Genomic DNA, 26,897 nt, shown 5'->3' on the forward strand with positions numbered 1-26,897 from the left:
TCCCTTTATTGTATCTCGTTTATTACGCATCATGATGATGTAAGGAGAAGTATGTGGAGTATTTGTAAGCATCTTTGAGTGAAGCGGTGTGTGTTGATCGCGCCCTCGGCGTCTCCGTCACTCTCCACTCCCTTGTGAAAGCCCTCCTCCTCGTCCCTCAGTAGGCTGAGCACTCGGCCTGGATGTGTGCTGAACGCTGCGGCTTGTAGAAGATGTCCGCCGCAGGTGCTGGAGCTTGCGGACCCGGCGGCGCTCCGGGATCCGGAGCCTCCAACCCTCGGAAGTTTAGCGAGAAGATTGCTTTACACACTCAGCGACAGGCCGAGGAGACCGCTGCTTTCCAGGAGGTCATGATGGACATCACATCTTCCCGGGTAAGCGGTAGCGGCAGCAGCAGACACGGGAACCAGGATAAGCCTCGTAGCACGAGCCTGTCATGTCACACAATACAGCGTTAAGCCTTGGCTGAAAATAATTTTTTAATTATTAATATTGTAACTTTTAAAATACACAACGTTCAGTGTGGTGGTCTTTATGTGAAGAAATTTTTGAAGCGCCATACCACAGTCTTGCTAACTAACTCCACAGCTAACAGCTAGCTATTACAATGTTGTGATGTGGCTACTCCGGGGAACAGTTCGAAAGATAAGCACTTATTGACACTTCATTTGTTTTGAAACCTCAAATACGACGCTGACAGAATATCACAGTCAGTCTTAAGGATATAGGGAGAATAATTCTGACAAATAAGATCTACTTTGCGTTATAAACGGTGTACAAACTCGCTCGCGCAGAAGCAGGAAGCTAACGAGCTGACTGTTTGGTTAGGGTTAGCATGTCGGCTAACAGGAGCTAGTTGTTTTGTGACAGACCCGATGGGAGTAATGTTTTGTTTATGATTGTGTGTTTACTCTGGGACTAAAAACAAGACTGAGTTTATTAGCAGCTTATTGAATGTGTGAGGTAAGTTTATCTGTTGGGAATTTGTCTCGCAGCAAATGTAGCACGTTAGCACCGCTGGCTAATCAATCTCGCTAGCCGAGTGCAGCTGTGTGGATGCGCGCGCTGTGATTTATCGCTTGATAGCACTCGCAGCACGCGCACATCTTTTAACTATTTACATGGTCCTAAAATTAAAAGTTTTGCCTTTTTTTTTTTTTTTAACCCAAATATTAGTTTTATATGAAAGGAAATATGTATGCACAAGATTTAAAGGCTTCCTAGTTTCCCTAGTTTGAAATGTTCTTACTTTGACACTTAAAGGAAAACAGTAGTCTCCCTCATCACACATGCTGTAATTGTCTTGTGTTCGTGCAATGAAATGCTCTAAAATGTATGCATGTCCCGCCCACAAGGAGACGTGCATGCACTGTAGTACTGTAGTTAGCAGCAAACATAACTGGTGTGCTTCTGTCTGTTTTTCCCCTTCCACGTTGTTCCAACTTAAACCATCAATTTGTTGGAGGGGGAAAAAAAAGGAAGGCTTTTTTGTTTTTGAGAGAGATCTGGAGATTATGTGACGGGATGTGTCCATTTCTATAACCTATTGGTGCTTTACTATCTGTAAGAGTAAAAATTGTATCATGTAGTTTAATATTTAAAGATGTTGTGGAGAAATTGTTTATGTTAAATGATGTAACGATGGCGGCATGGTGAGGTGTAGTGGTTAGCACTGTGGCCTTGCACCTTCAGGGTTGAGGGTTCGATCATCATCTTGTGTTCTGAGGGCATGGAGTTTGCACATTCTCCCCATGCTTGGTGGGTTTCCTCATACAGTCTAAAGATCTACAGATTAGGTTGAATAGTGTTCCCAAATTCCCCGTAGTGTGCATGAGTTTGCCATGTGATGGATCGACACCCTGTCCAGTGCGTACGCTGCTTTGTGCCCAAAGTGTAATGGAATACTTTCCAGGCCCCCGCGACCCTGTAAGGGATATGCTGTATAGAAAATAAATTGAGTATGGTTGCATAGTGGTTTACACTGGGGCTCTACACTGCCAGGGTTTGATCCCTGTCTCAGGTCTGTAATGGATTGACACACTTTCCAGGGTGTACCCCACTTCGTACCCTCTCACAAGTCTCCTGGGATAGGCTTCAGCCCCGCACGACCCTGTAAAGGATAAGCAGTATAGAAAATCAATGAATGATATAGGGATCAGAGTTTGTTAAACACAGCACTGAGTTACTGCTTGACCCAGAATTTAGCTTTAAGCCTACCACAGACAGACATAATAAATATTTTTAGATGACCCTATCACTGTCAGTGTCGTTGATGCTTAATCTCTTGCACAGGCTCTGAGGTACTGTCAGGTTTGTGTAGTTTAGCAGCGGTGTGGCGTCCCTCAAGCAGATCGACATGTCAGTCTAACTTCCTGTTTCGAAAGGAACAGCACCAGAGTGTAAAACAACACAGCCGTTTCAGGTTTGGTTTGCGAGGCGTCAAAACAGCATACGTTCTTATCATCTGGTAAAACTTTAGGGTTTTGCTCAAAATTATGATGTAAGTGGATAAAAGTGCATACATGATTTCTTACAACAGCTTAATCTTGGAATGAACCTGTTTTTTTCATGTGTGGATTTATTCATGTGACGTCTGTACTTCATGCTTGTCTTCAAGAGGATGTTGCAGTAAACCATGTGCTAGTGTTTAGATTCTGACATCCGCTTGTTGTATATAGCGTTGTGTACATTTTTTTGTAAACAAAGTTTAACATTTTCAAGGCTTCATATCTTTAGCCTTAGATAATGTAGTAACAAAGTCATAAACGTAGTCTTGGCATGGATGATATAACACACAGCATGGTGACAAATCCAAACCTTCAGCTCAAACCTTTCTTTGGGTTGGTCCCATAAGTGTAGTGCTTAACAGCAGTTAGTCGCATGGAAGATCACAGGTAGCAAAAAGGGTTTTATGATGGCCAGTCTGTTTACATTCCGTTTGCTAATCAAGCTACATGTAACTACAACTGTTTTGTACCACTTGCAGAAATCACGCTTCACTTGTGCATCTGCTTAGTTTTTTTTCCTGTTCATCCAAAAAGCAGCAGCATGTCCGGCCAAGATAGTTGTTACATGATGATTCAGTGTTTGCGTCTGGGTGTATATTGCAGTCTGCAGCTGCATAGTACTGTAGAAACCATATGGGACAATTTTTTGGCACCAGGCCAAAAACAAATGGTGTAATTTAAATGCAGTTTCACGGGTTCATTTACAGGATTCTTGCAAAATGTGACTCAGAATTTTTCTCCATGGGGATTGTGATCATAATTCTCTCTCTCACTCCTCCCCAACCAAAATTCAATTATATGATGATATTAATATAAACTACCACATACGTTGATAAACGCAACAAAAGAAGAAAATGTAATAGACTGATGTTGTGCATTGAGGAGCATTGAAAAGAGCCAATCAGAAGCAGGTCATCAGAATGTACCCACTCTACATTATGGTTGGCTGGTATTGTCCCTCTCCTGGCTTCTGATTGGCTAGAATTGAGCAAGCGCAGAAAAGAAAGTTGAAATGCGGTTTGAGTGCTAGTTTGACGGTTCAAGCGAGCAAAAATAAAATTAGAGTTCAAAACACAGTTTAATGCACTGTTTTTTGGCCCTGAAAGTTGGCCCCGAAATAACTACTCCAACTCTACCAAGTAAGTTGACCGTTTCCACCTCCATGTTAAACGTCACCTGGGGGACAGCAGAACGCTATAGATGAAGAAGAGGGCTGACAGAAGTGATTTGTTGTATGTCTAATTCATTTGCTAATTCCTGTCCTGATTAGTGAATTAATAGTGTTCTGTTTTATACTGTGAGTAATAATAAATACAGTGGGCAAAAACTGTGTGGTAGTTTATATTGTTAATATTTTTTATCAGCGTACGGTAAATGTCTTACACACACTAAATAATAAAATAAATACTACTGTCTGATCAGAAACAAGGATATACAGTTCTAATAGGGAGATAAAAAGTATTTAGTCAGCCACCAATTGTGCAAGTTCACCCAATTAAAAAGATAAGAGAGGACTGTAATTTTCATCATAGGTATACCTCAACTATGAGTGACAAAATAAGAAAAAATCCAGAAAATCACATTGTAGGATTTTTTAAAGAATTTATTTGCAAATTATGGTGGAAAATAAGTATTTGGTTAATAACTAAATTTCATCGCAATATTTTGTTATATACCCTTTGTTGGCAATGACAGAGGTCAAACGTTTTCTGTAAGTCTTTCACACACTGTTGCTGGTATTTTGGCCAATTCCTCCATGCAGATCTCCTGTAGAGGAGTGATGTTTTGGGGTTGTCGCTGGGGAACACAGACTTTCAACTTCCTCCAAAGATTTTCTATGAGGTTGAGATCTGGAGAATTGAAATGCTTCTTACGAAGCCACTCCTTCATTGCCCGGGCGGTGTTTTTGGGATCTTTGTCATGCTAAAAGACCCAGCTACATTTCATCTTCAGTGCACTGATGGAAGAAGGTTTTTACTCAAAATCTCACGATACATTGCCCCATTCATTCTTTCCTTTACACAGATCAGTCGTCCTGGCACTGCAGGATTTGAGTCCCTAGTGGCGTAGTGTGTTACTGATGGTAGCCTTTGTTACTTTGGTCCCAGCTCTCTGTAGGTCATTCACTTGGTACTTCTGTGTGGTTCTGGGATTTTTGCTCACAGTTCTTGTGAGATCGAGGGAGATTATCAGTGGTTTTGTATGTCTTCCATTTTCTTACTTTTTTTTCCACAGTTGATTTCTTTACACAAATACATAATTACTACAGTTTTGTTTATGGTGTCCTTTTACAGCTCTTTGACACTAGTGGAGTTTGGAGTGTGACTGTTTGAGGTTGTGGATGGGTGTCTTTTATACTGATAACGAGTTCAAACAGATTAATACAGAGGAGGAGTATAATACGGAGGAGCCTCTTAAAGTAGAAGTTACGGGTTTGTGAGAGCCAGAAATTTTGCTTTTTTGTAGGTCACCAAATACTTATTTTACAGAGGAATTTACCAATTAATTCATAAAAAATCCTACAATGTGATTTTCTGGATTTTTTTTGTTTCTTATTTTGTCTCTCATAGTTGAGGTATACCTATGATGAAAATTACAGGCCTCTCTCATCTTTTTAAGTGGGTAAACTTTCACAGTTGGTGGCTGACTAAATACTCTTTTGCCCCACTGTAAGTGAACACGTGGAAAGACCTACAAATGTATTTAAAACCCACAATGGAAGTAAAAATGTATAAAACCGACATTCAGAAATGAGATTGCATGTAGGGCTGCAACAACTAATCGATAAAATTGATAATTATTGATAATGAAATTTGTTGTCAACGAATGTCGTTATCGATTAGTTGGGCTGCTTACGTCACTGAGGAGCGCGACCACAAGATGCACAAATACACACACAGATACACAGCCGCTCGCGCAATGTAGGTTACAGAAGCGTCTGCAGGAAAAAGCTTGCGCCCCGAGTCCCCTAAGGTATGGGAGCAATTTACATTAAACTCTAAGAAGACGGTAACCTGCACGCTATGCAAGACCGTGCTTTCATGGCATGGTAGTACCACAGTCATGCACGAACCCTTAAAAAGAAAACATGTTGGTGTTACGGATGGCGAAACGTCAGCAGGGTCAGTAAAAACTGTATCTCTTCATCGTGTAAAAGTTGTATAGTTTAAGTGCTTTTGTTTAAAATGTTTGCTAACTTCGGGACAGTCGCGCTAGATCTGTTTACGTGCTACTCGCTAGCATCACATTGTGCAATCACCTCATGAGCGATAGTGATTAGTTTAATGGCGCTACTTTAGATTTGCTTAAATTACACAGTGCGAATACCAGTAGAATATTATATTTAGTGATTGTTGTGGTTTTCAGCGAATACAAATAACAGTACATTTGTGACTATTAGCTTTTTGCATTTCTACAGTTGTTTTTTTATAGTCCACTGCAAAGTTAACTTGTAACAAACGTAATTTACTGTGGTTTTACTTTATTATACAAAATGACATTATTTTAGCTGTTATATAGCTTAACAACTGAATGTCAGTGTATTTTTTAAACATATATGTGTGTGTGTGTGTGTGTGTGTGTGTGTATATACATTTTATTTAAGGTTTAAAATGTCAAAATTAAAGATCATTAAACTCTATATGTGGCTTTTGCATTTTTAAAAGTTTATTTTTATACATAAATACCCTGTTTAAAGTTATAAACAAAACATCAAATTAAAGAAGCGTTAGGTTTTTAGGTTTTATCCGATTAATTGGGGGGGAAAAAATCAGCCAACTAATCGATTATCAAAATAATCGTTAGTTGCAGCCCTAATTGCATGTATGTGTGAATCGGGATCAAGTTTTTTTTTTTTTTTTTTTTTTTTTAAGAGGTTAATCTTGCAGCCCAAAGTTGGTATATAAACAAACAAACAAACACTGATTCAGTTTGACAGGGTGTCTAGTCTAGTTGTTTAGTTGTGGTGGTGTGGCGTGGAAGCAATATTGAATACTCTCTGAATGTTCATGGCCACTCAGAACAACCACATTCAGTTTATTAAAATCTCATTAATATTATGCATGCTTGCTAAAAAATTTTCCAGTTGTGTACTGTCCTACTAATGAAGCCCTGTGCATATTCCAGTTGAGAATCAACACAAGTTTGTAGCATTTTCATAATAGAATTAGAAAACTCAATGTAATGGATCTGAATGTTGGAATGAACTGCCATTTATTAGTGCTGTGTAAAACCCGAGCCTAAGCATCGCTCTGCCCTTGTTTTACACTTCATGATTTACTCTTACTTTAACTATTTATAAATCACACTGTTAATTTTATAAGCTACAAATTTTGTGACTACAACTAAGCTTATAAATAACCAAAATAAAATAAAGATGAACACTCAGTCACTCACTCACGTTTTATACTGCTTTATCCTGTATTTAGGGTCGCAGGGACCTGGAGCCTACCCAGGGTATACCCTGGACAGGGTGCAAATCCATCGCAGGGCACACACACACACATTCACACACAACGGGCAATTTGGGAACGCCAGTTAGCCTAACCTGCATATCTTTGGACTGTGGGAAAAGATGAACAGTTTGTTTATTTACTGCCCCACTGTTTCATATCAGACGTTTATGGCGCTATCATGTAATTCCAGCTGTTCTTACTTTTGCGGTCCTCGTCCCCAGTGTTTAGTTGACATAGCTGTATATTTTGCAGTTGGTTTTCATGTGCATGTGGAACACGAGCTGAGAATGGCTGTATACTCTGTTGGACATTAGTGTTGTTTAGTTACTGGTTTTTGGGTTAGGCTGAGGAGGAGGCTGTTCTCCTGTGCAGTTAGATGATGATGATGATGATATGGTGTTGATCTCATTGTTTTTTTCTATAGCAGAGCTTTATGATGAATTGCTTTCTTGATATTCTACAAACTTTGTAAGGGATGTGACAAAAAAGGGATGTGACAAAAAATGAGTAAGGGATGTGACAAAAAATGAGTAAGGGATGTGACAAAAAATAAGTAAGGGATGTGACAAAAAATATCAATTAAGGTCATGAATTTTTAGGCAATGAATTAACATGCCAGTTTGTTCATTTCTGTTAACAGTTTTATATCACTATCTATATCACTAACTATATTCTATTGTGGCAAAGGTTAACTTTTTTTTTTTTCTTTTTTAACTCTTTCTTTTTAGCGTTGATGGGCATTGGGTGCCCATGATCTTTGTCACCAGTTTACTGGTATATAATTAATAATTAATGTTATTTAATTCACCTGGTTGTGGTGTTAATGTTATGGCTTGTTGATGTATAGGATGTAGAGTTTTTTCCCTTAGTTTGGTTTTGGATGATTGCCATGCATCTTCCAACTCTCCTGTCATACAGCAGCTACCAGAAGGGAAAGACAGAGACCAGAATGTGCTATGCTGAGTCACAGGGCTGAGAGGAAAGTGTTATCTGCCCTCTGTGCTTCCTATGAGTATAGTGTATAAGTTATGCATAGTACAAGTTAAATAAAAGATAGTACTGATTAGAGTGTCTGATGTGAAACAGTGGGGCAGTAAATAAATAAACTGTTCATCGTTTGTTTTAGTTATTCATAAGCTTAGTTGTACAGTCATAACATTTGTAGCTTATAAAATTACTAGCGCATAAAATGTGCAGTAACTCTTATTAATTTTTTTTTAATAAACAGTTTGCACTTCACACAAGCGAGAGAATCAATTTAGTTACAAATCATGATTCTTTTGTGTGCCACATTTACACCATAGTCTATTTAAAATGTTTTTATTAGGTTTATAAATAATTGAATTGGCGGTTTTCAGCTTGATCAGTCAGGACCGATCACGTATATCTGAATTAATGCCAAGTCCACAAGCATCAAAGTGGTGCAGCAGAAACACGTTTTTATTGCATTATATTATTGAGAGTTGCACAGTTTAAAAAACCTTTTTTACATTAGAAGCTGAGCGTGTTTACAAAAAGCTGTCTATGCTTTGCTCGCAGTTGCTTAACACACTCAAGACTTTGGGGGCATTTAAGTCAGTAAAACCTCTCTGTTTCTTTATTATCCTGAAGGTGGTACACGCTAGCTACACTATTATCTCACTGGCATCACATGTGGTGGAAGCTAATTATTTGATTATGTTTATTTAGAAAAAATAAATTATTATAAGGTACGTGCTGCTCAGTAACTTTTTTTGTTTGTATATTTAATTTTATGTTTAATATTAAAGTCTTGTATTTGAAGATAGTTTGTATTGTTTAAATGCTGCGCTTGGCTTTTAAGGGGGAAAACTAATGTTTTAAGGAATGGGCTACATTTAAGTCTCCATGTTCAAATTCAGTTGTGAAGTTGAAGGTATAAAGCTAAGACTTAAAACATTCTTTTTAATAAAGGTTCAGGGTCTAAAAATAGTAACAAAATCGAAAGGTATAATTTAATCGCGATATTTATAAAATCGTGATACTTGCAGTATCTGTGGCAGTAGAACACTGTTTAAGGATAGATTAGTGTACCTTTAATTATATAATTAACATTAATTTGCTCAAGTGTCATTTTAGTTTTAGTTGAATTTTATCATGTGTTAAAAAAAAGGAATCTTAAACATTGGATGTAAAAATGTAAATGTTATGAATGCTGACAGCCATACTGTAAACTTTGACCTGATCAGTATGATTAAGCATAGTATTAGTTTGCTGACTTTGTTGGGATTCCCTCACACGGTGTGAGAATTGTCCGATTGTTGCACATCTCTAGTGTTAGTTAAATCTACACTAGGTTTCTGTGCACCCTAAGGCAGCTTTGCTGAACCAACATTTTACTTTGAAATATTATTTATTTTGTGATATGTAGACAAATAAGAGATTTAAGATGATTAGTAAATTATTCAGATATGATATTATGATCAGTTAGTGTGTAGACGTCCGCATGAGGTTATGATCAGAAAAGAACGATCACGATTCCACCTTTTAACTGTGGATTATATAACTAGAGACGCTGTGGTGATAAACAGAATGTGACGTAGATTTAAGATTGCGCAATCCTGCTACTGGAAAATGTTTGCGGTTGCCTTAAAGAACTGTGGTCAGATGATTACGTCATACCTCTGACAGGACTAAGTGAGGCTTTGTTTTTGTTTAATGTTCTTGAAAAGGTTTGACATGGAACAGGAATTAAAAAATAAAAGAACTATTGGGGAAAAATAAATGTAATATGACATAACTGATAGACGTCCAGTTTGGTTTGTTGTAATTCACACATCATAATGTAACATGATGTAATATTACACAGTGCCATGTGTACTGCCTGTCATTTGAGTGAATCACAGATCTAAGGAGTTGCTGTGTTTATAACCGCATAAGGTCCAGAGTTTAATCCTAAGCTCTGCCATGTTCTCCGTGTCCGTGTGGTGTTTCTACAACTCTCTAAAAACATACACAGATTGGCGATGATAAATGGTGTGCGAATAGTTTCCTGCAGTGGATTGGCTTCTCATCCTGGCGAAATTGTCCCACCTTGTGCTTAGTGGTCCCAGGAGACAGATCCACGCGCACTCTGATCATGGCTACTTTACATTACCAGTGTGAAATGCCCCGAATCTGATTATTTATTTTTTTATTTTAATGTGACACATATGATTTTTTTTTTTTTTTATGGTTGTCTGAATAAACAAATCTGACGATGTTCAGATTGGATGTGATTTATTTTCATATGTCATCCTAGATCAGATAAATATCTGATATGCAGTCATGCGATTTGAACAAGGACAGGCAGATTTGGAAGTCATGCGACTCAACCCGCATGTCATCGGTCAGAAGAACCGGCAGCGTAGGGATTTCATAGCAATGGTAGCAAGGGCTAAACGAGGTGGCTTGCTTTCTTCCTTCTTCTGGACCTCAACAAATAGAGCCGACTAACTGCTTGCCGTCCTCCAGAACAAAGCCTGTTTACGGTAAAATTACATTCATTGTGTGAAATAAAGGAGTGGTCGCTCAAATATGCTGTGTTTTTTAACCCAGATGGCATGAGCAAAGACAGATTGATGTGCGCATGCATGCATGCCAGTTCAGAGGACAGACATGTCCACATTAAAGTCAGATAAAAAGTCTCTTGCAATTGGGAATCTGAAGTGTCATGACGATCAAATGCGATCCGGCTTGGAACGTGTACGTTCCTTAGGTGTGTTAAAGTTTGCTGCTTTTAGGGAGCTTGTTACTGACGTTATTTTTTTTTTAAACACCTTTAACTTTTTATTCATCATTCTACTGTGTGGTCTTTAACCTCCAAGGTTTGCACGTTCTCCCCATGCTTTGGGGTTTTCCTCTGGGTACTCCAGTTTCCTCCCACAGTCCAAAGACATGCAGATTAGTCTAACTGGTGTTCCCAAATTGCCAAATTGTTCCCAAATCTCTGTGTGTATGTGTCAGAATAAGTGGTATAGAAGATGGATGAATAAATAGATTTTTGTACTATTGCAAATATTTGCAAATACAGATAGCTGTATAGTACTAAGTGTTTTACACCTTTATGCTATAAAAGGGTGTAAATAAAAATGTTGACCTGATAAACATTTAATAATGGGTGGATTTGTCTGTCTGTGTCCTGTAGTCCAGCTGCTTGTGAAGTCATTTAGCTCCAGCTCAGTATCCATTTCACAGTCTAACAACTTAAAACTCTTATTATTCAGAAGATTTTTCTCTTTTTTTGTGGTAAAGGATGTGGCTGAGAGTTGGGCTGAAGGTGCGAATGAAATGGACTGATCTGTGTTGCATCATTCTGTTATCAGTCACACCTAAAATGCTTCCTTTCTATTCTGTTTCTTCATATTTGTAATCTTAATCACATGGACTTTAAAAAATATATTTTTAACTAGTACACTATATACCTACTAAACATTCAAGGAGTCCTGAAGATGTGTATGTGACATTGCGGCGAGATGCTGTTGGGATTCTTGTGATTGTTCTATCGGGATTTTTTTTTTTCCCCTAGGGAATAATAAAACCTCTATTGAGATTTTGAACCAAATCAGTGAATTAACTTTTTTTTTTTATGATGTTGCAGTTTATCAGAGTATAAGCTCAAATTTAACATCTTTTGGAACCAATAAACACACAAATTAAAAAAAAGCTAAAATGCAGGACCCCAAATGCCCTTCTGCTTGAATCACTAAGATTCGTTCAGTCTGCAAATGGCTGTTGGAAAAATCTCGGTCAGTGGGTTATTCCAAAATTAGGTATTTATTACCCTCTGTTTATCATACTATATACACAATTGATTAGACACATTTGCCTCTCTGAGATGTCCTTGACCATGACCTCATATCACACGTGGCCTTGCAGTTGATCTCACTCTGCCGTTTGTTCTCGCTTCCTTTGATTAATCTTCCTCCAGCAAAAAACACTATTGTCGCTGTCATTCATGTGCCGATTTGAAGCCTTTGAAAGATCTGGAATGTGATTTGCTGTTGGTCCATGTGTACAGAAACAAAAGCGTGATTGTACTGTTTGGAGCGGGCTAGGAAGAGGAGGAGGACTAGGAACAGCACTAACACAATAATGCTCATTTCGGCTTGCTTTAGATGACAGTAGCCTGAATAAATGTGCATTCGTGCTGCAACACTTACATAAAAAATAATGGCAATTAGTGGATTATGAGAACCATTCTCGTTCCGTGTTGTTTCTGAAATAAAATTCAGCAGTGTAGCATGTCACCTAATAACCTGCATTTAATTTTTTCCTACCAAATACACTTAAGTGCTTGCTTGTTGTCTGATTAAAAAAAAGCAATTATTATGGGTTTCACCACTGCACTGATGAATTTGCAGTTCTTTTACTATAACCTTTCATTTCCTCTGACAGTAATTGCTTGATATTAATATGCTTGTTCTGATAGTGCTAGCATTTCTTGTATAATGGCTCATTCACAGGGACTTTTATGAATAAGCTGTAACTTAATAACATTAATAATATTATAATATAATATAATAATAATAATAATAATAAACCAAATAAAGCCTAGTAATCCACAAAATAAAAATTATGCTTCTTTTAATAGAGAAAAAAAAACGTATACTGATTAAGATGGTGACGCTTTCTGCGAGCCTCAGTGTAAGTAGTTTGTATGAAGTATGTTGGTCGAAAATGACATTTGTTTTTTGCTTACGATTTATTATTTTTTTCTGGCCTTTTCAGATTCAGGCTCAAAAAGTGCGACTTGCTAGAACACCAGGCCCTTACTATGGAGGCTCTTTGCCAAACGTCAATCAGATCGGCAGGAACGCGGCCGACCTCCAGGTACGTCACTACGTCTTCTAGTTTTGGCTGCTATGGACCAACGTGTAGATGGCGCTCTAGTTTAAAAGGATCTTAATATATAAAACACAGTATAATATAATGTTCATTTACAATGACCAGATTTGCTACCTACAGTAGTAGGGATGAATATCACCAGGGACTGCCCGATACAACATTATTACAATACCTAGGTGTTGATTTGATCTATATTGAGTTTAGTACCACGATTTCATTAGTATCCCGATTAGTTTTTTTTTATATTTTGTTACAATTTTAAAGAAACCCTTCGATTGAGGGTCCATGGTGGTGAAGAGCTACATGGTTGACAGAGAACATGTAGTAGCAGAGGGACAGTGTCGGCTTTGGAGACAAGCTGAGGATTAAAGCTGCTTAGGCACACGTGTTCGATTCAACTTTAATCGAACAAAGCACATTAAACGTCTGTTAGAGATACATAAGGTGTTACAGTGGCTTAGTGGTTAGCACTTTTGCACCTTCAGGGTTGGGGGCTTGAATCTCGCCTCCAGTCTGTGTTTGCATATCCTCCTCATGCTTGGTGGGTGTCCTTGCAGTACTCCGGGCCCCCCCCCCCCAAACACAGTCCTAAGATATCTGGTGTAGGCTGGTTGGTGTTTCCAATTTGACCATAGTGTTGAGACCACATGCTTTCATTCAGACTAGGAGTTTAGAATATTTTTAACCGCAGGCCATGTGCTGTATAAAATTAATTATATTTTGTAGTTTTTTCTTGTATGTTATCTGCATGTTTACAGTGAAAGAATTAAGCCTGTAATGTGGTTTTGCATGATTCCTGTATTTATGTATTTTGTATAAATGTCAGTAATCTCTCAGGTTATGAGCATGAAAATGTCCAATAAAATACTTTGTATAATGTAAATTGTGAACGTGATTCATTGAATTATTTCATTACAGAGGCTCATTATTCATTCTTGTTAATGAATGAGCTTGCACATGGTTTGTGATCTGATGGGACTTTTGTACTGTGTTTGTGCGTGTGCATTCCTTAAGGGCCCGTTCCACTCAAACTTGGAGTCCAGTCGCTCCACACGGCATCATGGGCTGGTGGAAAGAGTCCCCAGAGACCGGCGCTTCGCCTCGCCTAGCCGACCATACAGGCGACATGTATCCTTCCATTCAGTGCAGCTACATTTCCTAAAATGTCATTAGAGTTAATCTCTTAAAGGTCTGATGATACCATTAGAGTGAAAAATCACAATATAATTCTAAAGGTGCTAACAAATCGGTCAGGTCTTTCTTTTGTAATCCGTATAAAGGAATAACTTTTAGGGAGTTTTTAAAAATCATTGGATGGAGTCTATGTCTGCAGTTGTGTCCTTGACTTTTTTTGACCTCAGATGGACAGCGGTCATTGCAGCTCTGCGTACCTGTCTCCACCCCCTGACCAGAGCTGGAGAAGGTAATGGCTACTAATACGATCTAACCATGATCTCGAGACATCTTTTGTGGCGCATGGATTAACTCTACTGGGCATTTAGTTTTTATTGTGTGAAGATTTTTTTTGGTTTTGTTGTGCACTAACACTAGCACTGACAGAACTAACCTCGAAGGTGCTGCTTCAGTCACCACTCTTCCACAGCTTTGTCTTCAGTTGCTTTTCAGGCATTTTTTGGACAAAATTTCCACCTATTTTCATCTTCTGCTTTGTCCTTAGCAAATTTTCAAAGCTTTTTTAAAAAATAATAAAAAAAGAAAAAATGTATTTGTTTAACTTCATTGATATCGCCTTCATCTCTCTACATTTCTGGCTTCACTAAAAGGAACACACTCCGTCTCAGTGAGTGGGATACTGACTTTCAAATGAATCACTCGTTACCGGTTAATTAAGGAAGTACTTAATCGTGTCATTTCTAACTATTGATTTATCGGAGTGTTCGTTTCAGTTGATATTTTCTGAAATCTTGGTAGATTGACCAGTTTAAGACGTGTAGACATTTTCCATTGTGTCAGTGAAGTCTTTACACATATGATTAACTGCTCTATAAATTCTCCCCACACCCACAGTGGAAACATGTGAAGTAAGTATTGAGAGAGACACGCTGGCTTGCACAGAAAAAAAATTATCAAAAAATTTGGTTTGGCTCCTTAAATTAGTTGATGGATGTCTTAAATTCCACTGGACATTTTTTGCTTAGCATTGGCTTCGGTCACAAGGTAAGAGCACGGCTCTGTGTGCTCTGTTTATTGTCAGTGTCCCTCTTTCTGATTTTTCCTCCTTGGCTGCTTTCGGTACTTTCATAAGCCTGCTCCATTTTTTCCTCTTGGTGCTGGAAATAATGGGCATTTTTCTGTCAATCACAAAGGAACTCGTCTAGTAATTTCTCCATGGACAAGAACCCATTGTTCCGCCTTCCCACCACAGCACTCAACAGGTGAATTCGCCTCTCTCCGATGCTACCTCTCTCTCTCTTTTTCTCCCCCTCTATCCGTTCATCTCTCTGTATATCTGTCAGTCTATCCAAATCTCGTTTGCAATTTTATTCCTTTCCGTTTTTCCTCGACCCTGTATCCAACTGTCTTTCCGTTCTCCCATTCTTTTCACTCTTGCCTCATGTCTGACCTCATATAACAAGGTGTTTCGACATCACTAAGACTAGCGGTGGTAAGTATGCAGAAGCCCTGTGTTGGAGAGCAGGTGTGAGCTGCGGATACTTTTATGCATGCGCTGAGTGACCTAAACAGTGAACACTTTGGGGATATTATATTTTATTCAGTTCTGCGTGTCCCGTTAGAGATGCATTACGATGGAAATCATAGTTTTGCTTGCTGTGTTACTATGATTTTATTACTTCCGCACTGACGATATTATTGACACTGCTTTCCCCACTTCCAGGAAGGAATAATAAAATAAATTGTTTGCTCCTTTTGTCTTTTCAGTCCCCGTCTCCTGAGACTGACTACGTTCTTATTTTCAAACACATCTTCACATCATTTTCACCTTGTTTTCTTCTGCTCCCCAGGACAAACTCCGACTCTGCTCTTCACACCAGCGTGATGAACCCTCCCACAGGAGATCCCTTTAGTGCAGGACACGGCCTAAACCCTCATGCGAGACGCAGCGGTAGGTCCTGCTTTCCTACCAGGTGTTAACCATTCCTCTTTTAGTTGATTTCCTGCAGTGTGGCTGATGTTTTTTTTTTTCCTCCCTGTCATTTATTACAGGTTTAAATGAGGGTGAAGGGCGAAGAAGTAAGTTATTATTATCTTTTAGTATTAGTAAAACATTTTATAAATTTATAATAGACGTAGTACAAGATGTAAGTTTAAAAAATAATATAAAAATGGTTAATCTGATGTTGATTATGATTGCTGTTTCTGCATAGTGTTTCCATACCCTGTTCCTCCGATAGAGGAAAATGTCTTAGATGAAGGCAGGCTTCTAAAACCCTGGGACACAAAGAAGGTATTTTGGGCTGTTGTCTTGTTAAAAATAATTGCTCAATATTATTCAACATAGCTAAGTGATTTTATTTGATTTTCTGTGTTTCAGTTATCTATGATGTCCTCACGACCAAAGTCTTGTGAGGTCCCTGGAATCAAGTACGTCTTAAGAACACACACACACACACACACACACATATTAAGGTTGTGAAATGGTTGAGAATAATTTCTGTTTCATAATGTATCCCTTTCCTTATCATATATACACAACTTATCTCTTTCATACATATCTCCCCTCTCTCTCTTTTTTTTTCAGTATATTCCCTTCACCAGATCAGCAGTCCAATGCCCCTCTTGTCCCGTCTGCTTTAAATACTGGAGGTTCTCTGCCTGATCTGTCCAGTCTGCACTTCCCCTCACCACTGCCAACACCACTTGACCCAGAGGAGCCTGGCTATCCCTCCCTCAGTGGGGGCAACAGCACTGGCAACCTCGCGTCCACCCTTACACAGCTCGGCATCAATACCACAAACGCCTTTAACTCTCCAGGTGTGTGTCTTCATGGCAAGTGAAACTCGCTATTCATTTAATTACTTCATGATGGCACTGTCATCATTGGGCGGGAAAGTCTCGAAAATTTCCCTTTGATACGATTAGCCTGATAAGCCGGTGAGAGTTTGGTAGCTTGAACGCCGAGCCGAGCAGAGTGTTCATCTACCAGTGAAGGAGGTAGTAGGAGTACATGTAATCGGAAGTAGCAGCATGTTTTATCTCCCCTGGGGTGATTTTGATCACCACACAGGATGCGGCCTCCTTGCTGCACACTCTGTGTGGTTTGCAGACACACTCTCTGGAGATTCCCCTTTAACATTTAATAGACTCTTATTTTCCCCTTGCTATTATAATTTTCATGGGTTGTGTCATTAAAAAAGAACCATATAATTTTTTTTGCCAATGTTTTGGATATTTTATTATTTCATGCCATGCTATTAATTAAACTCCAAGTCGATTTTTATATACTTTGTGCATCTCTCTTACTTTTTTCAGGTCTCCTGGCCTCACTGCAGGGTACGCTTAGTAACCCTACTCTTCAGTCTTCTCTCAGTAACCCTAACATCCAGTCATCTTTAAGCAGCCACTCTTTCCCCAACTCCCTTAGCTCTGCCTCTTTGCAGTCATCACTCAGCAATCCTTCCCTGCAGTCCTCCCTTGGCTCCTCCCCTTCTTTGCAGTCGTCCCTCAGCAATCAGTCCCTTCACTCCTCCCTGAGTAACTCTTCCCTAAGTGGTCAGTCCCTCCAGTCGGTGAACAGTGCAGTGGGGTCAGGGCCCTGTTTGAGTTCCTACCCTACGCTGTTACCTGGTCAGGTGCAGCCACAGTTAAGCTCTTCCCCCTGCAGACGGGGACAGCTCTTACCACTTAACCTGCCCCTGGGTCCGGATTCTCGCAGGCACCACCCCAAACAGTTCTCTCCTACCATCTCGAACACACTGACTTCAATCACGCAGGTAAACAATCCCCTACAGTTACTGACCACAATCATCTAGCGTGTTCTTGTAGAATGTGTCTCTTTATACATGAGCATTCAGCTACATGCCTGGTGGTGACTTTGACTAGTGAAAATGCTGACTAGTTACTAAGTTTGGAAAAAGTGGTTGGTCAGCTACAAAGGGTAATTTCTAGTCCTCAAACCACAAGACAGTTACAAAGCACTGAAACTCTAAAACTGATTCTATAAAAGTCTTTTACAGAAAGCTTGACAGTCATATCAAGTAACAATCATATGTTTCTTCTATAAACTTAAGCCCTAGATTATGTGTCTATTACCATAGAAATTCCTATATAATATTAGAGCAAGCACATTGCTGCATCTGTTTTATTTAAATTTTAGCTGGCCTTAACTGCCTGAGCAATACCGTTTCAAAAAAAAATAATGAACGTTAAAGATTTAAGAATTCAACCACATTGTAGATCTGTTCAGACTTTAGTAGGTTGTACGTTACAACTGTTTATTCGATCCAACATTTGTATTGATTTTTTTCCATATGTCTAGTCAATGCAATCTTTTCCTGACCTCTTTTCCAGGGTGTTCCACTAGATACCAGTAAACTTCTGATGGACCAGAGGTTACCCCCATACGCTTTTAGTCAGTCTCAGCCAGGCCAGAGCAGTGAAGCACAGAAAGGCTGCTCTTCACCACAGTCAGGCCAGCCACCAGTCCAGCACCATCAATTACAGCAACATCAGCAGACGGCACAGCCTCCCCAGCGCCACCCCCACCCTCACTCACGCACACAACGCCCACAGACCATGCAGCTGCATATGCAGAACATGCACAACCTGCATAAAACGCAGAACTTTCCATTCGACCATGTTCCACGACAACAGGGCTCCCATCTCCAGCCACAGCTGAACCAAAACCGCAGCAGCGCAGCTGACACGTCAGGGCCACTGAACTCCCAGAGCATGCATGAACCTGATGTACATTCACACACACAAGCTGCACAGCATGAACAGAACCAGAACCTTCCTCAACTTCAGATCAGCCAGTCTATAACCAGTGACCTCGGCCTTTACAGTGTAAGTATCTTCTCCTTCCAAAAAAAACCTCCTGCACGGTGCTTTGTTTTGTATCGTAGTTTAATTTGTTGTACAGTGAAATAGTGCACAGTTAATTTAAATTTCTTTGGAAAAGAAAAACTGTTATTGGTTTATTTGTTTGCAGTTTGTTAGCCAATTAGTGCAAAGTTAGTGTCATGTAATATTCTTTAAAAATGCAAAATTAGTTTATCTGTTTGCAATTAGTTAGCCAATAGATCTATCGCTTGTGAAGTAACACCTATGTCAAGTTGCTCTACTTGGAGTAGGTGACTGATTTAAACTGACCGAATTAATACTAAACAGTGTGCAAAATTCTATTTGGAGTGTGATAAATTGTAGATTAAGGATTCGTTTCTCTTAGTGACCTGTGATTCACTGCCGTCTGGATCTTTGCAGGAATGCAAATATTCCACTACCATCCAAAGCAGCTACATTCCTTCTTGTGCTGTGATTGTGAGGAAAGACTGTTGTATTTACAGTTTTCTACCCACAGAATTCAGAAAAAGGATGTGGTCAGGATCAGGGAGGCCTAAGCTAAGGTTGCGTCTTTAGGCTATGTTGTCTTATTGGTGCAGCGCATAACCTAAAAATTTAGAAGTTTTAAGCCAGGATGATGGATTGCAATAGATTCCGAGGATTTTATCTGAACCCTTGTCAATGAACACCGTCTTTTAAATGAGCATGTTAGCTTGAGAAGCACTCTGTGTGTAGATTTATCTATTTATATCTCAGTCCTAGACCCTGCTTCCTGGCTTCTTCTTTTGTTCCAAAGATTTCTGAGGTCAACATGAGTGTAACACAGGGACTAGTAACAGGTGTCAGACATTCATAAATCCGCAGGGTTTTTGCACAGCTTTCCAAGCAGAATGTGCATCACCTAACCCTGTGTACAGCATGTATTTTTCTGTTGTATTTATTTTTAATTGGATTTCTTTTTTGTTTTTGCTTAAGGATTCCTTATTACTGAACTCCCTACTGGATGATCCATATCTGGGCCTACAACTTACCAGCAGGCAAAACCAGAACTTTTCTCAGCAGGTAAGAGACGAAATATACTGACTGCAGTGACTGTTGTTTGACTTATGGGATTTATATTTTGCTATTTAATGACCAATTATTTTGTTGGAAAAGCAGTAATGAACAATTTTCATATATTAAATGTTCTATTTGCTTATGATTTGATGCCTGTATTTACAAAACTGACAACTATGGTGTGTGTGGCTGACAGCTGTTCATTAATGCATTATATCAGCAGTACATAGCTGTTTACATCGTTTTTTTTTTTTTCTTAATGTTGTGCATTCTGCAGTGTTGTTGCTCACATCAAATGGAAAGCTCTATCTTAGTTACCAAAAGCCTATTCTTTGTTAGGTCAAACCACTCTGGTTACTTCTCTCTGCTCTGCAACCCAACAAGGCTTTTTAACCCACAGATTTGACACTCCCCTGTGTGTGTGTAAACGCTAGTGACTGTTGTGCATGTGATGTGAAAGTTACCTGAAGCTGCTGATTTGTACCTCCATGATTTTATGCATTGCACTCCTGCCACATGATCGGCTGATTTAGATGATTGCACAGATGAGTAGGTGTACAAGTGCTCCTAATAAAATGCTCGATGAATGTGTGTGTCCACATAACCTAGAAATGTAAATAATAATAATAAAAAAAAACTGGAAAACTGCAAACAGACAGTAGTAACCTCTTCTTAGGTTCAAAAGGTCACCCTGGTGCCGTCACAGCTCTATCCACTCTGCCATACATCATTTAAATTTTACCTACACAGATAAATTTTTTGTAGGTTTAATATCAGTCATCTTGCTCTCATAACACTGGGATCTGTCATTTTGTTTATTATTATTATTGTAATATTGAATAAAAACCTGCTGGTCTGCTCCTTTAATAAGTAAGGTCAGATCATTCTGTTGTATTGTTCATGGAGTTCTATTCTGTTTTATCGTTTTTACTTGTTTGTTTTTTTATCCTGTAGTTCACCATTGACTCTCACACAGAGGGTTTGTCCTTTAACCACAATTTGGACTCTGGCCCTCCCACTAAAGGCCATGATGGCTCTTACCCCAGCCACCAAGGGGTACTAGACCTGCTGGACCCTGCAGATCACCAATTTCTCAACCCCAGTCAGAACCAGAACTATGGAAGTGGGAGGCACCCTGTCCCCAACATCATACTGACTGGTGAGGGTGAGTGTGAGTGTGAGTGTGTGTGTGTGTGTGTGTGTGTGTATTGGTAACAGTGAAAATGTTTTTAAAATTTGGTGTTGGTCTATCCTAAAAGCTTTGAATGTGAACCCGAAACTGTAATAAATCCATAAACAGACAATCCACAGAACGATACCAAAATAGTACTTTTTAAAAAAAAATATATATGTACTTTCTCAATTAGTTTTCAGTGCATGAGCAATATACACTTACAGTTGGGCTTTGTGGGTTGGTTTATTTTTCTATTTTCACATTTTACCGTTAAACAAATTATAATTAAAGTCTGTACTTGTTTGTGACCTAACCCGACTAAAATGACAGGAAAATAAGCATTTCCACCATTTTATATTTAAGGAGCGTATGGGATATAGCAGCTGCAATTGCAGCTGTGCAGTCGGGAAATGCTTTCAAGCAGCAATTAGATGGGGAAACTATGCTGCAATGTGGATTTTAACTGTTCTGCAATAATGTACCAAAAGCAAGACCAGAAAATGTAATTCTTACATAAATAGTTTGATGTCCATGTCTCCTGCTGTAACCGGGGCAGGAGATAGAAAAGGCAAAATAAAACTCTAATTTTAATTGTTGTTAATGTTAATCATAAAGTGATTTAAATTTGGCACTCTGTTGTAAGCCTATTTAATTTATTTTAAGAAAGGTGAAGCTGTGTGAGATGGGAAAGGGTGTCTTATTGGAGATCTTGCCCAAAATGAAAAATATTTGGTAATTGTGGTTATAGCTGAGAAAGTTAATGGGTATTGTGGTGGTGTAAGATGGTGTTGATTTAAGGTTCAAATTTGATGTCATGTACACAACCATGCACAATTCTGTATGATTGCATTACAGATGAAATATTTTACACTAAAAAAACATTTTTTGCTGAAGATAGATTTGATTTGATAGATTTAAGTAAAAAGTGTGAAAAGTACAAAAGAAAAAATATGACGCAGGTCAGGTATATAATAATTTGACAGCAGGAGTGTGATATCTTGCTTTCTTATCTGCAATGAAGAAATGTTTATCATAATGCTGGCATGTTAACGTGTGTGTGTATATTGTTTGGGCAATTCTGATTGATTAGTCTTTGGTTTTTCTGGTTGAGGACTCGACACGATCAAAGCATTGTACTGCAGAAGCCTATCAGCGGTCTAAAGCTTAACTGCAGGGCTGTGTGTTCTCAAAACTGTACTTTGTATATTTTGGTCGTCCCTGTTTGAACAAATTCATTCATTTATCACTGTGTGTAGCAAGTGCAAGGCTCCAGTGGTTGCTGTGGGAGCAGTCCAGTGTTTATAGATGAGAGCCAGCAGTCCTATAGCATGAGGATTAATGTTTTGTCACTATATAACATATCTTAATCTTTAGTCGAGTGTGGTTGTGAAAATGCTGCTCATGTTTATTTTGTATTTGTTAAAGTTTTCTGTCTGTGTATTGTGCAGGAGACTCTCCTCCTGGTTTGTCCAAAGAGATCACCAGTGCTTTGTCTGGAGTGCCAGGCTTCGAGGTGGACCCGTTCTCTTCAGATGACCCACTCAGAATGGAGCCTTTGGCTCTGGATGGCCTCAGCATGCTCACCGACGGAGACCTCATGCTAGCCGACCCTGCCGTAGAGGACTCGTTTCGCTCTGACCGACTCAAATGAACAAGGGAAGGGAGGAGCTCGGAACGGTGTTGGGAGTCAGGAGACATCCATACAGTCTACGAGTAAGAAGAAGTGAAGTCTTTAAGGCATTCCAGTGGGATTTCTCCTCACTGTCCACTTAGACCTGAAAACCTGCTGAAGAGATTCCTGAAAGGGACCAACTATGTTTATGATTTAAAAAAAAAAAAAAGAGAGAAAAAAAAGTTAGTCCGTTTTTTTTATTTTTTATTTTTTGCTTTTTGCGTTTGCTTTAAGCTCCATGCACTTGCTGAGTTTTCTCTTCAGATGCAAACATAAATGTAGGCATTAGCTTGTCTAAGTTGTAACCACATGTTGAAATTTACATTGCACTTCAGAGTACTTCAGTGATGCCAACTTGCATAAATGTTTAAATCCGTTTTTTTTATATTTGAGAGTTGATGTTTGGAAACAAAGTGTTGAGCTCACAGACAAAGATCTGCCCAAAAAAAAAAAAAAAATATATATATATATATATATATATATATATATATATATATATATATATTTATATATATATATATATATATATATATATATATATATATATATATATATATATATATTTATAACCAACATTACTGTGTCACTGTACGTCACGGACTGTACAGTATTTATTAATTCCAAGCTGGTTAGTTAGTAATATTGATTGTCTTTTTTTTTTTTTTTTTTGGTCTAATGTGGCTTTACCAGCGGCTTCTCTTTTCATCAAAGTGTCAGAATTGGATTAAAATCAGATTTTCTTTAGAATAGCGATATAAACGACATTAAAATAACACTCCCAAAATGATTTTCGTGCTTCAGCAAAAGCAAGCTTGCGGCTGTGACGTGCCGTGTTGTAATGGTGGCCGTGTATAAGGGCAGCGTGTGTTTTTTGATATCTTGCTGACGTGTCCGGCTGAACTGGTACACTGGAGCTTGGTTCCCATGAACTGAAAGCTGCAGCCCTGCTAACGTGACGTAGCCTGTGCTATTGCTATGCAGATGCATGAAACGGTGGTTTTGTGTACAAATAACCACACACTGAGGCATTTGTGCGCTAACGGCTTTATCTTGTGCAGTTTGCTTGTCCCTGGTGGAACGTGTGTGTGTTTTTGTAAGAGTGTGTTTGGAGCTCAAGAATGCAGTTCAATCTTCAGTCACTGTGATATGCACCTCTTACTGCTCCCTCTGCCTGCCTTTGCACATACTCACTCCTAAACAAGGCCATATTCAAAGGACTACATATTTTATGTAACAGATAGGTATGTACTATGAATTTTATTTTTGAACAGAGCAAGTTTAGATGTAAGTGTATATAAATGTATTCCTATAATAATATAAATCTCTAAATTAAGGAAGAGAAGCCTATTTCTGAATAGAATGCACCAAAGCTTCGTTATTCAGCAGATTCAGTTTTTATTGTTAAAGCCAGTGGTTATTAGTCGGTTTTGCCTTCTCTGTCAGTGTTGTTGTGTTTTTAATGTCTCTTTATTATTATTTTTTATCATTACTATATTTAAAAAAAAAAAAACATTTTGTGTTTTGGAACTGTACAGTTGCAGTGTTTACTGTTCCGTCACTGCTATGTGCACATTATTAACAGCACTCAAGTATATATTATGTGTTCGCCATGTGACATCGAAGCATAGGCATGTCTCAAATGCCAGAATGTCCTAAGCAGGAAAGCCTTTCCTTTTACTGTATTGATCATCCTTCAAAACAGTTATTTAAGTCCATACTTTCTCTAAGAATACGCTTGAGCTTAGCAGCAACCCCCCCACACCCATGCCCCCACGTCACACTGAGCCACGTTCCCGCTACGCCTGCAAAATATTCGGGTGAACACAAAACTTGTAAAAAGGAACACAAGTAGAAGCCAGTATTGATGTAGTATCGTCTTCATTGGCATGAAGCTGCCATGCTTTTTGTGGATGTGGTCCAAGAAAAAACGGGGAATTTGACATGGGCATAGTAACGATATCATTGACCAGTTAACAGCATGACTAACAACTAAGGCTTTTAGGGACTTGGTTAACATACTACAAGAAAAGAGCTAACAGAAAAGACTGGATGCCTTTCTGATTGTCATTGGGGTGTCACTTTTTGAAGAAAAAAGAGTCAGTAGAGTTCCCACATCAACCTTGGCTTGTTCTATGACCATGTTAAGTCCATGCCACGTTGTAGAAGACCACATCAAGTTCCTATGTTGTTCTCGTGCTTACCACCATTTTACAGTTTAGAGAATTTAATGTAAATCCAGGATGTGGATCCAGTTCCTCACTTCATCCTGTGATGAAAAGCACACTGTGTGAGTTGTGGTATTTATACCAACCCACTGAATGCATTGATGATGATGATAATGATGATCGCCTGGTAAGAGCGTGGCATGATCTGATTAGAAATTGTAGTAACTCGATTTAATCTCATTGGACCTGGTGAGTGCATGGTCATGTGTATGATAGGAAATCAGTGACAACGTGGAGGAAACATTGAGAACCTAACGGGGACGTCACTAGGAAGTGGTATAAACTTGATAAACGCTCCTTTTTCATTTTGACCCCGTTCCTGCTGCATTCTTCGATATTTCTAGGATGCCGTGAGTCTTTGTATTGATGGGATCCTTAGGCTGCTTTACTCTAATGATTGCTGCACCTCTTCGTAATCCTTATAAAACTCTTTATCTAGCACTTTTTATACATTTCTGATTCCTTTCAAATTGTGTATAAATTCTGTTAAGGTTTTGTTTTTGTTTTATGCATGCATTGGTTAAAATGGTGGATAGTACAAAAATTTTAGTGAATAGGACGGAAGGGGGGAGAAACAGAAAGAAACAGAATTGTAAAATTCAAGCTCTCATATATATACTTATTTAATTTAAGTTTTAACATCCCCCCTCAGAGGTCCCGACAACTGTCCCTTAATGCTTCAGTCGTAAATAAGCTACTGCTGTGCCATGGCCCATATGAGAACAGGAGAGCTTAGCAACAATTCAGAGGAGGGTGACTTCTTACTGTATGTGAGGACACATTAGAAGTCACGTTCCCACCAAGTCAGTCACTAAAAAGTTCATTTTGCATAATAAGTCCCATTTAAAGATATTTTTTAGAAACATAGATTGAGATTGAGCAGATTGAGATTTAAGAATGTACAGGTAAAAGACTGCTTTTAAGTTCGTGTTTTGTTTGAGTTTTATAATTATTTAGTGAGACCTGTTCTTATGTCACGACTCAAAGTGGATTCTGTCAGGTCCGTTCAGAAATGCATAAAGGTGCTAGATTGCTAGAGCTTTCAAGCCATACTCTCTGGTACTTCAACTAAAATGCATTTTCTGACTTTCATTTCCAATAGTTTGCACTCATTTCAAGTGCACAGCATTTTGTATGGAACTTATGTTGAGTGTGATTCTTAATAAGGATAAACCCAAAAGCACTGTGAAATGAAGGCATAGAGTTGGAACGGTGTGATCTGATTTTCTAGTAGCTGCATTCTGAAACTGCGGTTGGCAACTTTGTAGGTATTACGTTTTATTTCAGCATCTCAACTGATCTCTAACATGAGATTTAAAAAAAAAAATGCTTTGTAGCAAATTGGGCAAGTCAAAGTTTAATGCATCATCTAGGTACCTTACCTAAGTCTCCACCACCAGATTCCCTAGTTTTGTATTAAAAGATATATATTTAAAAAGTAAAAGTGCATAATACTATTGTATTTTAGCTCATTTTTAACACCACCTCTTGTTCCTGAGGTCCAAAGCAAAGGACCTGCTGTCTTGTACTATATATGCAGTGTCTTTATGTAAAGTAGCCTTATTACTGCACTAATTTAGATTTATTTAAAAAAAAAAAAAAAAAAGACTGCACTTGAAGACAAAGTTAAGATTTCAAGCCATTCCTGTGGAGCTGCCGTATCGCAAATGTTTGGCCATTCGTGTGATAAAATTCAGGTAGTCATGTAATGCACTCTTAACCTTCGCTGTTGTGTGATCGTCGTAATGTCTGGGAAAGACGTTTAAAAGGTTTGTTATGAACCTTCAGGTAGTTGAGGAGAGAAACGTGAAGTCAAATGTCTCCTCGAAGGGCATACCTTAAATTTCTTGCTTTTACCTTTTTGATGATCATTAGATTAGTTTCTCTCTGTGCCACATTGTCTTACAGGATCAATGTTAGGACAATCTTTGTCTGCTCACTTGCACGAGACTTTTTAGTTTATCACAAGACGTGAAGTGGTTG

The 26,897-nt window shown here is 38.7% G+C and overlaps 1 protein-coding gene across 5 annotated transcripts; it reads left to right on the top strand.

The window, feature by feature from the left end:
• Positions 1–117: 117 nt before the first annotated feature.
• On the top strand, positions 118–23,131 carry LOC128520466 (CREB-regulated transcription coactivator 3). 5 transcript variants are annotated; one of them, XM_053494718.1, is made up of 15 exons: positions 118–374; positions 12,689–12,790; positions 13,820–13,933; positions 14,167–14,228; positions 15,133–15,201; positions 15,790–15,890; positions 15,992–16,018; positions 16,153–16,232; positions 16,320–16,369; positions 16,527–16,774; positions 17,258–17,718; positions 18,296–18,790; positions 19,763–19,849; positions 20,798–21,008; positions 22,466–23,131. In XM_053494718.1, exons 1-15 carry the CDS (start codon positions 213–215, stop codon positions 22,666–22,668), a joined length of 2,472 nt encoding a protein of 823 aa, XP_053350693.1. In that variant the 5' UTR covers positions 118–212; the 3' UTR covers positions 22,669–23,131. The 5 variants fall into 5 exon arrangements, with proteins under 5 accessions (XP_053350693.1, XP_053350694.1, XP_053350697.1 ...); XM_053494719.1 differs by having other exon boundaries at positions 20,798–21,002; XM_053494720.1 differs by having other exon boundaries at positions 119–374; positions 16,527–16,759.
• The last annotated feature ends 3,766 nt before the right edge of the window (positions 23,132–26,897 follow it).

This window comes from Clarias gariepinus, chromosome 4 (assembly GCF_024256425.1).
Source record: "Clarias gariepinus isolate MV-2021 ecotype Netherlands chromosome 4, CGAR_prim_01v2, whole genome shotgun sequence".
Lineage (NCBI taxonomy): Eukaryota > Metazoa > Chordata > Actinopteri > Siluriformes > Clariidae > Clarias > Clarias gariepinus.

Bases quoted from the DNA above. Each gene is read 5' to 3' on its own strand.
- LOC128520466 (XM_053494718.1), top strand. From the start codon at position 213: ATGTCCGCCGCAGGTGCTGGAGCTTGCGGACCCGGCGGCGCTCCGGGA. The intron at 14,229-15,132 runs GTAATGGCTACT...TCAATCACAAAG, and splicing joins CCTGACCAGAGCTGGAGAAG to GAACTCGTCTAGTAATTTCT. The intron at 15,891-15,991 runs GTAGGTCCTGCT...CATTTATTACAG, and splicing joins CCCTCATGCGAGACGCAGCG to GTTTAAATGAGGGTGAAGGG.